At 38.5% G+C, this 13,973-nt stretch overlaps 1 protein-coding gene across 6 annotated transcripts in view; it reads left to right on the top strand.

The window, feature by feature from the left end:
• Window positions 1–13,973, top strand: part of ERC1 (ELKS/RAB6-interacting/CAST family member 1) — a 270,885-nt gene continuing 256,912 nt past the window's right edge. For all 6 annotated transcript variants that reach the window (XM_041398556.1, XM_041398557.1, XM_041398558.1 and 3 more), the window contains exon 1: window positions 1–837. In XM_041398556.1, coding sequence (XP_041254490.1) covers window positions 169–837 — 669 coding nt within the window. In that variant the 5' untranslated portion in view covers window positions 1–168. The remainder of the gene's footprint in view (window positions 838–13,973) is intronic.

Below are 13,973 nucleotides of genomic sequence, written 5' to 3' on the forward strand. Positions count from 1 at the left end.
CAGATATGGTCCTGAACACCATGAGCACATGACTTCAGAGATGGACAACCAGATCTGTTACAAGCTGTGATTGGCCTTAAGTTGACTTACAACCACTGAAGAGCTTAACAGGAATTCTCTCCTTCCTGATTTTTGCCTATCTGATTGCCTCACACCACCAGCTGAACCATGTATGGAAGCGCTCGTTCCGTGGGCAAGGTGGAGCCCAGCACGCAGAGCCCGGGCCGCTCGCCGCGCCTGCCGCGCTCGCCTCGCCTGGGCCACCGGCGAACCAACAGCACGGGAGGCAGCTCGGGGAGCAGTACTGGGGGTGGCAGTGGGAAAACCCTTTCCATGGAGAACATTCAGTCCTTAAACGCTGCCTACGCTACGTCCGGCCCTATGTACCTAAGTGACCACGAGAACGTGGGCGCAGACACGCCGAAGAGCACCATGACCTTGGGCCGGTCGGGAGGGCGGCTGCCTTACGGTGTTCGGATGACTGCCATGGGCAGCAGCCCTAACATTGCCACGAGTGGAGTTGCCAGTGACACCATTGCATTTGGAGAGCACCATCTGCCCCCGGTGAGCATGGCATCCACCGTGCCTCACTCGCTGCGCCAGGCCAGGGATAACACCATCATGGACCTGCAGACGCAGCTCAAGGAGGTGCTGAGGGAAAACGATCTGCTCCGCAAGGATGTGGAGGTGAAAGAAAGCAAGCTGAGTTCTTCCATGAACAGCATCAAGACCTTCTGGAGTCCTGAGCTCAAAAAGGAGAGAGCTCTGAGGAAGGATGAAGCTTCAAAAATCACCATTTGGAAGGAGCAATATAGAGTTTTGCAAGAAGAAAATCAGGTTTGTCATCTAATGTCACTGCTGTGGTAGTGTGGTAGCATGATTAAATGACTTCAATAAATTTGCATGTTACACTTAAGCAGCTAAATTAGGTTGGTGCTTTTCTTGGCTAATTGATGTGGGTAAGATGTGTTTTTAGCTTGCAAGCCTGTTGTTAGATGTTTCTTGTCAGACTTGTAAACTACCTTGAGTGCTCATTTTTCCTTGAGTGTTGTGTGTATTTTTTCCCCTAGGATTGATAACCACTTGGTTTCCTTTTGGAAGTATTTATTCTGTTCATAATTAATATTTTTGTGCTGCTTACCTCTTGAAGTGTTCTCTTAGATGCAGAATGTGCTAACTGCTGACCCCCAGTATAACTGCACTGGTGCTGAATATTGACAGATTGCTATTAAAAACAAAGTTAAAGTTACACTCACTAGTATTTACAGTTAAAACGTCCAAACCTGCAGTTTTCACAAACAGATAAATTCTGTTCTTGGCTACATTTAAATAACACTGTTTAATACATGCTTGCTATTCTTTTTTCATAAACTGTGCATATCTTGTTATGCAACTATCCTAAAGCACCCTACAGTTTTTTGGGTTTTTTTGTAGTGGTCTGGCCAGTTACAGAATAGGCAGAAGAACACAGATTCTCAGGTGATTAGGTCTTTGGTCTTGTACATCTTAAAAGCATCTCCAAATTAAAATAAAACTCAGAGGCTGATGAAAATTGAGGTGTCTTTGTAGTCAGTTCTACTGATTAAAAGCTTTTTTAAAGTTCTCCCACCTAGAGCTTCTTAGTCCTGAATAAATATTTGTCTTTGAATGAGTGTCCTCCTGCTTAGTTGTTTCTAGCCAAATGTGGGTTCAGCACCTCTCTGGACTGTCAGGTAAAAAACCTCACTATTCTTATGGAACACAGACCCAGTGTCCAACTCCAAAAGTTCCCTGAAATGTAAGTCAGCTTTCATCATGACAAAATTACTTTCCCTATTGAGCTTTTTAAGTATCCAAGCACATTTAATGAAAGTTTCCATTATTCAAATGTGACCAAGTTCTTGTAGCTTTTAAAGTATAGTTGCTATTTTAGGCAATGCTTTTTGTAAGATTGCTTTAGAAGGTGAAAGAGAGAGGGAAATGCTGGAGGAAAAAGGGTACTGCTTGTTGTACTCTGCTTTCATGTAGCCTGTTTTAAATAGTAAATTACTTCTGGTTAGGGATTAGTCTGCTACACTGAACCTGTCTGCAATTTTCTTTCCACTTTTCACTTTTTAAAGAGCTTGAATTGAAGAAAGTAAGTTGCTTTCTCTGAGATAGTATGAAATCATTTAATGAACTTGTCATTTAGCTTTATAGCTGTCTTCTTACCAAATGGTAAGTATCACAACTTGTGGGACTTGTTAAGGTGTGTGACACTTTGTCTTCATTTACTTATGTCATCTTGGAATGCAGAAAACCTGAAGTAAAATAACTTTTATTGCAAAGGTAGGATTTCTTTAGAAGCAGTAATGTAATGAAAATTCTAGTTACAATGGTGCAGTATCAGGATAACAAATATCTGGAATACCAATCACTCAATTTTTCTGGTGTTCTTTCTGTTTCAGTTGCAGGTAAGTCTTTTAATTCTTAAATTCTTCTCATTTTTGCCCCTCTTTTCATATTGAAGATACTGTCTTTCAATACAATAATATTTTTTCTGAAGTCAGTTTTGACATTTGAGGATGCTTTGGAAATCTTGCAAGAAAAATGCCATGAATACATGGTTTAGAACGGATTAAACAATTACTAAATACGAATACAGTAGAGAATAGTGATTTCTCTATCTTAGATTATTTTTCTTTGTCTTTCCTGTATCCCCTAATTAAACATTTACAGATATTTCTAGGCTGCTGTTCTCTAGGCAATCACTGTAATTACTACCCCACTGATAGAATTGTATAACTTTGGTCCAAAAGTAAGAAGGGTGCAATTTAAAAGTGAAGGGGTATTATTGTATTGAGCTGTAAAAATTAAGAATGCTAATTAATAGATTATAGTTAGCTAACAGTGTGTTCTAATTAAATTCTGAATTTTCTGTGTCTTCTATACCCTTTTGGAGTTGGTCACTTCAGCCCTTCACATGGAAGATCAGTTTAATAGGATTTTCTCTTAATTAAACAGATGTCTCTGTTTAGACTCTGAACAAGGAATTTCCCAGGTGTCATGGGGGACCAGACAATACCTTCATTACCTCTTCAGCCTCCTTCCAAAATGAGTACCAGTATAATTGCAGGAACTGGAGTTTTAGACTTAATTATGAGTGTTTCAGCACACCACTTTTTAAAAAAACCACTTGCACGTGTAGTACTTGTGCTTTATATAAAGTTTATCTCAGACCAATTGTATTGTCAAAAATCGACTCAACTCATGGAGCCAAGATGCTGGCTGACTCATACCATTATCTGATAGTCATCTCAATCTCTTTCCTGTGGTCATGGCTCTTTATTCTTCTACCCACACTTGATTGTCCCTGATTGTATTGCTGTTCTTGTCACCTCAGCTTGAGTGATTGAATTGCCCCTTGGGTGTGGGAATTGTTAAAAGTACCTGGAAATGTGAGGTAGCAGTGCTTGATTGCTACCTCAGCCTTCTATGAGTAAATGCATCAGTGACTTTGAGTTTTCTTTCCTGTCTCTTGGGAACATGTACAAATAAATGTATTTCTTATTGATTTCCAGGACATTTTCTGGGTTCAGTAAAGCTCAGAGAATGAGTGGGGGGATTAAAGAGCATGCTGCCTGTCCTGAGGCAGTCACAGCTTTTTGGTTGTCCTCTGAGGGCACTGGGGAGGAGGGATATAATCCTGGATATAACCCTGAGAGTGCCATGCACATGGTCTCTGTAGCTCTCACCTGGGTGGGCAGTCCTGCAGTCCTGCCCAGCTGTGGTCTTCTCCCCAGTTGTGGTGCAGCACAACTGGATTCATCAGATGCTCTGAGCAAATGCTGCAGCTGGGACGTGGAGCTTTATTTTCTTCCTTTGTTACTGATCCTGAAGAGACAGAAAATTTTTACATAAATGGGGAATGTCATTGAAAGCTCTCTTCGAAGAGCTCAAAACTAAACAGGGAAAGTATTCCTGTAGTTAACACAGATTCTTGGAAAAACACGACAGTTGTCAGTGCAGTGTGGATGGCTTAACCAGCCATTCTTCACAAGAAACCCAGAGGAAAGTGCAAATGATGGCTCAGTTATGCAAACCCATGCATATTCAAGGAGAAATTGATGAAACCAGTAAACAGGAGCTTGGTTTTGGCATGGTGTCGCTCTCCTCTACATGCTTCAGTGGGAGCTGTATTTTACTGAGTTGAAAAATAATTTTTTTTTAGTGTGTGTGGTTTAAAGCTTCCCTGGAAACCTCTTCATCAGAAGCCATAAGAGGAAAGGAAAGACAGTGAGTATGTTTTGCACCACGACAGAAATTATTTGCCTAGAAACTGGGCAGTGGTGGGGTGATGTGAAACTCAAGGACAAAGGAGTTCCTCTCAGTTGAAACTTGCTTATGACAAGGTGATTGTGCCTTAAAATAAGTAGTGCAATGCAAATTTTATGTCTAACACCCTGCACTGAAATTTCCACATTTGGCTGATCTACTTTTAAAATCAGATTTATGTTTTAGCTAAAATAGTGTGGTACTGCTGAAAGCATCTTTTTGCTTTGATGCATTTCTGTGGTCTTTTTGTGGTTAGAGACCTTGGATGTCTGAGTCAGAGAGTTTAACCAAGAAAATATTTCTGAAAGGAGTTTCACCTGGCTTGGGGTAAGCACTTGAAGAACATTGTGCTTTATTGTGATGGATGTATTCCAGCATTTCACCAGCATTCCCCAGAGGCACAAGTATTTTCCATTTCTTAGGAGTGTGTAATGAGCATCTCACTTTTAAAAGTGTAGTTGTCCATGTGTTAACCTCTTAAATGCGTTGGGTGCTGCTGTTAGGAGACTGAGCTTCTAATGAGGCTGAAAATCAGATTGATTCTCACTTCTTCATTGGTTTATTTTTTTTTCAATTTTGTATTTAAAAAAATTTGATATGTCTTACTGCTGTGTCATTCTATTACTAGTGTCATTCATGAGCTGGTTATTCTTTGATGGAAAACGAAGCTTTCTTCCATTCTGGGTGTTTAATTGTGCAATATATGGTTCCATAGGCATTGCTTAAAGGCATTCTCTGTATCCCAGAGCATTGCATTTAAATTTTCCTTCAATGGCAGATGCCTGTTGGCTCTCTAGATTTCTGCCAGCTTTAAGGTTCCTTCTGTCATTCCCCAGCTGCAGCATGAAATTATAATTCAGTTCTCTTTCAGAATAACTCAAAACTACCTCCTCAAGAGTGCTTGGTATCTGAAGCATTTATCGAGTTGCAGCACTTTATAATGACCTCAGAAATTGTCATGTGATCACCCAAGAGAACAGCCTGTGTTCTGACTTTTTTTTCAATTCTGTAAGGAAATAAAACTAGACATTTTGTGGTTATCTATATTCCCCAAGGCTCCTTTTGTCCCGTGTTTCCTCTTGAGGTAGGATCTAAAACCTTGGGTTGCTTTGAGCTGTAGCATAGGCTGAATAGCTGCTCTCCACTTGATCCATTAAGCATACAAGGGGAATACTACCAACTTAAAAGCAGCTTGGAAATCAAACAGGTGACATCAGTGGTGCTGTTGAACTTAGTAGTTTAACTGTGCTTTTTTTGCTGTTAAGCTGGTGTAGGGATTACTTCAAATTCTGCAGAACTTAGAGCAGACTCTTTATGCTATAATTCTTTCTCTAGTGTGTATTGAGTCTGTTCAGATATCAGACTCCTAACTAGGGTGGCAGTGTGTGATTCCACCATTTAGTGTTTATATTCCTGAAAAGTCTTGTCTGTAGTGCTGTGTTTCTCTAGAAGCCTTTGCTCCTTTCAGCACTGTTGTATTTATGGTGTTTGAGTTAGTAATTTTTTTCCCTTAAGTGTTCTTGCTTTCTAAAGTATGGACTAGGTAGCTTAAAACTGTGTAAGGCTTCCTCTTTGTTAGTCACCCGGTGAACGTTTAACAATGATAGATGATGGCAATGGTGCAGAGGTGCTTCTCCATTACAGGTAATTTCTGCTGGTGTTACAGCTCTGCAATGCCAAATCCACAATTCTCATGTGTCGGCCTTACTGCACCTGGTATTTATTTAAGTAGAAAGGAGAGGAGCACTTTAGGTGGAACTGCCAGGCCATGGAGAAAAGGTTGTAGTTGTGCTGGTCTTATGTCCATCTTTCAGGTGTGCTTCAGAAGCAAAAACTGAAATAGAGATTTTTTAAATCTCTTTTCAATTTGCTGATGCTGGGAAGCCTTAGGGGTAGGAAGATGATCAGCAGAGTGGGCCACCCTGACTAAACTGTTAGTTGGAAAGAACAGGCTTTTTTCAGCAAAGTAGATTTCTAGGATACAGTGAACAGTCCATTTAATTCTTAAGACATTAGTAAGGCAGAGCAACTTCTGTATTTAGGATAAGTATTTGTGTATATGTATGCTCTGAGATAAAAGCTAGAGACCAGAAGAGTTGAGAGGGGATATTTCTGTACTCTGAAAGTATAAGTGTGTTTGATAACTTGTGAAGAGCAGTGATGCCAGCTATCTGAACTAGTAATTGAAGAAAAAAACATTGTGAAATGACACTTTAGGCTCAGCTGGCAGGAGTGGAATAAGGGAATAAACTTGGTAGTGCTCAAGATGTTCCAGTATAGAACTCCTTTGAATATACTTTCTGTTTGCACTCATGTTTAGGGGACACAATGAAACAGCAGTGTTTCCAGTAGTGATTTGAGATTCTCAACAGAAATCAGATTACAGTTGCTTGCTAGCAGGTAGCATAGCTATTGAGGATTACACTTTTTTTTCCTTGAATGGATAATGCTTTGTAGTTCTTCTGTATAATTTTTGACATAATCTGTTGAACACATGGAAAAATGGCTGCATCTGTTAAATGTAGTGGATCATAATTATATCTCCATTTTTTGTCTGGGGATAACAAGCAGTAGAACTCGAAAACAAAGTCTTTTCAGCAAAACTCAGTTTCATAACCCGTGAGGTCTACATAATTATGTCTTTGCATAGTATTTTCAGATTGATATTGGTTCCCTTGGAAAGGTCAGAGTCACCATCTGTAGTGGAAAAAAATACAAGGACAAAGTGTATTTAGCTGCCTTCTGTGGTGATACCAGTTGTTCTATCTAAGTGATTTGCTTAGTGCTTGCAGTAGCATCACCTTGGACTGTGAAGCAGAAGGGAGTGTTTGGTTATACTGGCAGCCTTGAGAAGCAGGTAGCAACTCAAGGTTTTGCCAAGTGCCATTGGAACTGAGAGATCTTTGTAAATCACAAAAAACCCCTCCTTGATTTAGTGCTTCCAAAGAATATTAAATATCCTGAGAGAACTTTACTTTTTTTCCCTATTAATGACCTTTCCCTATTAATAACACTAAAACTACTGGGGAAGACTGAGGCATTCCAATATACATCATGTTTTGCAATTGCTAAGGCAGTATTTACATTTAAACATAAAGAAAAGAAAGGAAGGATCTTCTATCAATATCTAGATCATTATTTGAGAGGTCTTGAGATAATCCAATTTTTTATCAGTTGGCCTCCATTAAGAAAGCCTTCTTAGGGATTCACCCTAGGAAGAGATTGTATTCTTGAAAGAAATAATAACCCACAACACCCCAAACAAGCTACCCCCCCAAAAAAAACTACCCCAACTCAACCCCCAAAACCAATCAATCAAAAAAAGAATCCCCAGCCCCCAAAAGCACAAAATAGTCTTGTTAGGCATGTGTGCTCCCCAAAATGAGCATGATCAGATACCAAAATACTGGCACAGAACACCATTATGGCTTTTTCTGTGATCATTGCTTTAGAAATCAGAGGAGTTAAACTTACGTATAACAGTTACAGGAATAAATACCAAGTGACTGCCTTCTTCAGTTTAATTTTAGCAGCTTCGTTTGTAAACTGGAATGCTAAGTAATGTACAATCATCAGTAAACCTAAAGAACTTGTTGCTTTTAAGCTGTTTCTTGAGCTGTATACAAGGTTTTTAAATTATTTAATCCTATTACCATTTAAATGATTAAAGTGTGTGAACAGTGGGCTGCTTTTGTTTGTCCCTGGGTGGGAACTAGTGGTCCAGGATTCCCTTAAAACAGGGAAAAATGTAGTCCTTGCTGCTCTGTGAGCATGCAGTTCCTGTTAAGGACTGCTTTTAAAATCTAATGATTGTTATCACTATTTTGGAAAATAAATAGTATAAGCCAACAAGGGTGAGCAGCTGGCTGGAGGGAGTTAGGTTCTTACAGAATTTGATTTCACAACATCAAAATTAATTTGAAGGCAGTGTGTAGATTTCTAACCATCTTGGGCAGTTTGTTGCAAGCACACAAAATAACATCAGGTTGTGGGGTGATGATTTTTTCAATTTCAGATGTAACACAAAATAGACTTTTATTGAGGGAGGAAGGAAGTGATGGAGATAAGCTGCCTGGGAAAAATATCTTTTTCAATGCTTTGGGGATAAATTTTACTTTAGGTGCTTTGTTTAATGCCTGTTCCTCTATATCTGCATGGTAATCAGGTTCTGTATTGTGTTGTTACATATTTCTGTTTCTGCACTGATACTCCCTCCTGCTTCTTCCATTCTCCTCCCTCTTCCTCTGTTTTAGTGGGCTGGAGAGAGAAACAGGATGACAGCAAGCCATAAATGCTAATCCAAAATGAAGCCTCACTGTTATCTGTATCAAATGCATGTTTTCCTGGCCAGTACATAAGGTGTCCTTGGGCTCTCATGAGCAGCACTGTGCAGGAGCAGGCACTTCACTGAAGAGCCTTCCACTGCCTAAAACATTTCACTGATGCAGCCTTGCACAGCAGACAGGAGACTTGACATTGACTTTATGGATTTGTTTGATCCTTATCAAATGATCAGGTACCAGCTACCTTGGGTGGTTAAACTTCGTGAATAGATGGTCTTCTAATTATATGTGGATGTGGATTCCAAAGAGCACAAGGCCAAGCTCTTCTTTTGATGCTTCTTGTCACTTGTTTCTGAGATTAAAACAAACCAGCACATGAAGTGCCATAATTCAGAAATTAAATTCTTATTTCTTCAGGTACTTTGTACAGGATGCGTTTCTTCCATAGTAGTTGATTGCTCCTGGCATTAATATATGTTATTAATACATGTAATATGTATGTATATACACCCCCACACAAATCCTACCCTTTTTAATGCAGTGAGATGAGGTGTAGATACCTTTTTCCTTACAGGAATCATGAAACTTTTTGAGTAGTGGTCTGATTTTTAGTGGAATCATGTCTCAGATGACAAATACTTATTTTTGGCTGAGGGGAGGGAAAAGCTTTCTGAACATTTGTGTTGTAGCATATTGTCTTTGAGCAACCTACAGGCTTTTGTCTCAGGCTTAACCTGTTATTAGACTTCTTTTTTGTGTTTGTTTTTTTTTTTTAAATTTTACTATTGGCATAATTCATTAGACTTCCTTAGACACATTATAAGTGGGTATTAGTTCTTGGATGGACAGAAATAAACCATGAGGCAACAAAAGTAACTTGAGATAAGTGGAGCTTTCTTTGTTAGAGCTACCCACGCAGCCTATTGCAGCATCTGATCTCACAGCCAGAAACTTCCACGAGGCTGATCTTATGTCTCTTTTCTCTTTGGAGAGATGGGAACATTTAAAAGTAAACAGTTGATTTGCTAAAGGATTCAGGGCATCATACCAAAGCTGTTAAAATGTTATAAATGTCAAAGTCAACACAGCTAAGAAATGGCAACCTGTTTGGGAAATGAAATGTCCCTGTGGAAGATACTACTCCTCCATAGTCAATTAATGCCTTGGGTCTGATCTACAGAAGCAGTTGATTGATGAGAAGGGTACATGCTCTTTAAGAGTATTTGGCATTGACTAAAAATTTACATAAAGCTCTGAAAGTGTTTTTTGGCTTCTGTGACAAGAGGTTTCAGTGTTTCTTGGATGAGAGAAGGACATCCATGAAGAGGATGACAAAAGCTTTAAAAAGAATTAGTGCTAGTAGGTGAGACGATGGATCTCAGAATTATCCTGGAAAAAGGAAATGGGCAGAAAGAACAAGCAGAATAAAGGCTTTAAATAGGTTGTTAGGAAAGGTCGTGCCCCGCACTGGAGACTTAGGAACTAACTGCCTCATTTCCCTCAGTTGGGTAAATGTGGAGAATAAGATTCTTCAGTGATTCATTATTCATCTCTGTTAAGTTTGGGACTTCAGATGACAGTGTTGTGATTACTAGGTACAGCTTAGTTAAATTCCAGTATTCCAGTATTTTTCTGATTGTGCAGCTCAGTAACTCTGATGAGAAAAGAGAGGACAGAGGTAAAAATCTAGATAATTTTTTGATCTCATCAACTGTGGCATATTTGTGTGGCTTCCATTAGCATAACATATTTATGTATTTTTCTGAAATCTTCCTTTGGTTTGCATATAAGTTAATTTTAACAGATGTTGTTGCTTGTGCGTATTAATAATTTATCCAAAGTAGTTGTACTAAAGGCCATGACCATAGGTGTGCCTTTTTTTTTTTTTTTGAGGGTAGAGGAGTTTCCCAATTTTCATCAGCCTGTATATCTGTTGAGTAAAGCAAAATTATTTTGTTTGTGGAAGCTTTAATTTGGAGGGCAGCATTTAAATCTTTTTTCCCCTCAGCTGCTGTCTGATGGGTCAGGTTTGGCCATGCAGTTGTGAGTCTGTTAATGTGTAACCATTTTGATAGATCTGAGAGCTTAGTTACTCAAAGGAAGGACCTCTCTAGGAAACCACAGGTATACTTCCAAATGAGAAAGTAAATAGTGTGCTCTGTAGGTGCAGTCAACAGCACTTTTTATGGGTGAAGGAAAATTAACTCAGCCATTTTATGATCCTCTTTCAGGGATGTGTTTAGACTGTCTCATCACTTCACTATGACTGGAATGTTCCAAAATATGGAATTATCTGCAGTAACTTATTTTGGGGGAGGGAAACTGAAAAATCACTTTGCAATAAAACGAGTAGTATAGATTTTTCTTAACGTAGATTTAATTTTGGTATGAACTAGCAGATGGTTTTGAGAGAATGACAGAAAAGTTTTAAGAAGCATGCTTTGGCCAGGATTTGTGAGAAGTCTGTGCACATGCTTGACCAAAGAGTTGAAGTAGGTGTGGGTACTGCTGTGTGCACTCAGGTCATGATTTATAATACTTTTTGCTGTTGTAGGTAACATCCTAGTGAGATTATTATACTAGTTCCTCTACTGACTAGTCCTTTGTAAGCCATTTTAGCTGGAAATTGTATACTTTCAAATTGCTTTTACAAAATCCATCTTATTTAGGTTGGTTTTTGGTTGTAAGGTCTTAAATATGTTTACAACTTAATTTAAAGTTGGGCTATGCACTTAACACGCAACAGTTGAGCAAGTGGTTGTACTGCTGTTATGTTCTCTCTCTTCCATCTTCCACGAGTAAGATTCAAAATCCAAGGTTTGTCACTTAAAGAGAGTTCCAAGTTATAGTTTCTATCCAGGAAAGGCTTTTTCCTTTATTTTTCTGCTAAAGCTGGGAATGCATTCAAGACTTGCCTTCTAAATCTGCATGCTGTGTTTTCTCAATGCAGAATCCATTTAGTGTGTACATATTAAAAAAATTATTCCTCTCCTCCTTTCCACTTGGTTGAATTAGCTCAGATCTGTGTGCCTTTGAGAGGCTAAGGTCTGTCTCCTGTCTGACTGTGTGAGAATTGTCATTCATTTATATTTAGCATTGCTCTTTTGTTAATTAACTTTTTCTAGTGTTTCATGTTGAGCTTCTTTAATTTGAAAGTCTGGGAATTTGTGGAAGAAATCATTAATTCACTTTCTTTTATACTTGATACAGTTGCTAATGTTTCTTTGTGAATTGCTGAATGCTAGACAGTCTTTGAAGATTGATCTGGGAAAAGCAGATCTGTACTTCACAGGTTGAGCTTGCTAGCAGGTGATTTGGTGCAGAAAGACCTGATTATTAAACACAGACAGTAGCTGATGCTGTGACACCTTCATATGCACTGCATATAATTGTGCTGATTAACACTCCAGTGAAGGCACTAATTTTGGCAGTGTACCAACAACAGGAGGGTCAATATGCCATACAGGCTTATACAGACCTGAAACTGAGGTTTTGCTGCTGAGCACATAATTTTCTGAAATTCTACTCTGTCCGGTAGAACTTCATGAATAGCAGACTTCACTACAAAAATGCAGAAATAATATTTTTTCCATAAAAATGGTTATTTTAGCTCAATGTTTTTATATTGTCACTGCTTTTTAATTTTAAGTGGAATATGCTGTATTTTTCTTCTTTTTTTTTTTTTCATTCTCTCTGGATGGGTATTTCTGCCCTCAATCTTCCATTCAGCCAGGCTTCTTTTGTTGTTCTTTAAGCTATGAAAATCAGTGGTGCCTATCTTTTTATTCATATTTATATATATTGCAAACAGCAGTGGTATTTAAATTGCAAAACTTACCATGTGAATGATTTTACTTTAGCCTTAATGTTTTTGGAGTGATGGAAGGCCTGGTAAAAAGGCTGCCCTTAATTTATGGAAGTCACTCTGGACTGGATTGGGCAGATTTGCACACAGCAGAGTGACTGTTAAGATATTTTGTAATTGAAAAGGCAGAACATGACTACATGAATTTGGTGGTTGATGATCTCAGTTCAAAAGTAACTGGCTGAGGTTCTGCCAGGTGTAACTGATACTTTGCATCCCTTGTACAGTGCATGATAAACCTGAATTACAAGTCATGATAGACAGTGTGTTAGTACTTCCAAGTTACAAAACTGCTGTAAATGCCATAAAGAGATTGAGTTTCTAGTGGGAAACATCCTCCCTTTTAACCTGTGTTAACATGCTCTGCATTAACATCTCAGTTATTTTCAGAATTTTTGTCTACCACATCAGGTTTTTTGTCATTAAGAGGTGCTATTAACCAATACCTTTAATAACACTTTGAACAGGTGCTATTAAATCAAGATGATAGGAGCTTATCTATCTTATACATGAAGTATAATGTATTAGAGAAGTATTTTTATACTTCTCTAGTAAATTATTGTGCCATCATGTACAATATTTAATTTGTAGCTAAAATGGATATTTTTTCTTCCCAAATAATTTGATCTCTTATGTTCTTTTGGGCTGGTTTCCTCTTGCTTAAACACATTTCCTTTCTTTTTGCCCTTCAGCACTGGGCTGGCTGTTGTTAGATGAGTAGCATAATTGTTTTTGCCATTTTTGATGTTGGAATCATTTAAATTGCACAAGTTCAGTTTTGTGCAACAGGTTATGCCCTAAGGCACACACTGATTATGTATCCAAGCTACTTGTTTGCATGGCTAACATGGAAACAAGAAGGGCCCTGGTTTTTGTGGAGTTCCTGTAATACCTCATATTCAAAACACAGTTTTATGTTGACTTCATTGTAACAAATTATTTGTGCATCTTCTGAATGCCCAACAGGCAGATCAGCGACAAAAGAGTGTGGATATCATAAGCTGTAGGGAAATAAATAAAAACAGACAACATCTGACAGAAACTCTCTGGGAAAAACATTTAGCTGTTGTCTTAATTGTATTTCCCCATTAATCTCAGTTTTCTGCTCATTCCTGATACATTATTTTTTTCTGCAATGAAATTCCAGATCCATTGACAAGTGTCAGTAATTAACATCTTTACAGGTTTTGTCCCCTCTAGTACCCATCAGTCTCTGCACCAAAGGAGTTGCTGTTGGTGTTGTAATAATGCAAGCACACAGTCAGCATATGGTAGAGTCAACTTAGTATGAGTCAACCCAAATATTTCCCCTCTAGTACCCAAAGTCTAGTCTCTGCACCAAAGGAGTTGCTGTTGGTGTTGTAATAATGCAAGCACACAGTCAGCATATGGTAGAGTCAACTTAGTATGAGTCAACCCAAATATTAGGAAGTCCTGAACTGTACAAATGTTTTTTCATGTCGTTCTTGGATGGAATTTGTTTTAAAAATCTGTATTTCCACTGTCATTAATCTCAGATAATTTGTCACTGT

This window comes from Onychostruthus taczanowskii, unplaced genomic scaffold (genome assembly GCF_017590055.1).
Source record: "Onychostruthus taczanowskii isolate IOZ18803 unplaced genomic scaffold, ASM1759005v1 scaffold15, whole genome shotgun sequence".
Taxonomy (NCBI): domain Eukaryota; kingdom Metazoa; phylum Chordata; class Aves; order Passeriformes; family Passeridae; genus Onychostruthus; species Onychostruthus taczanowskii.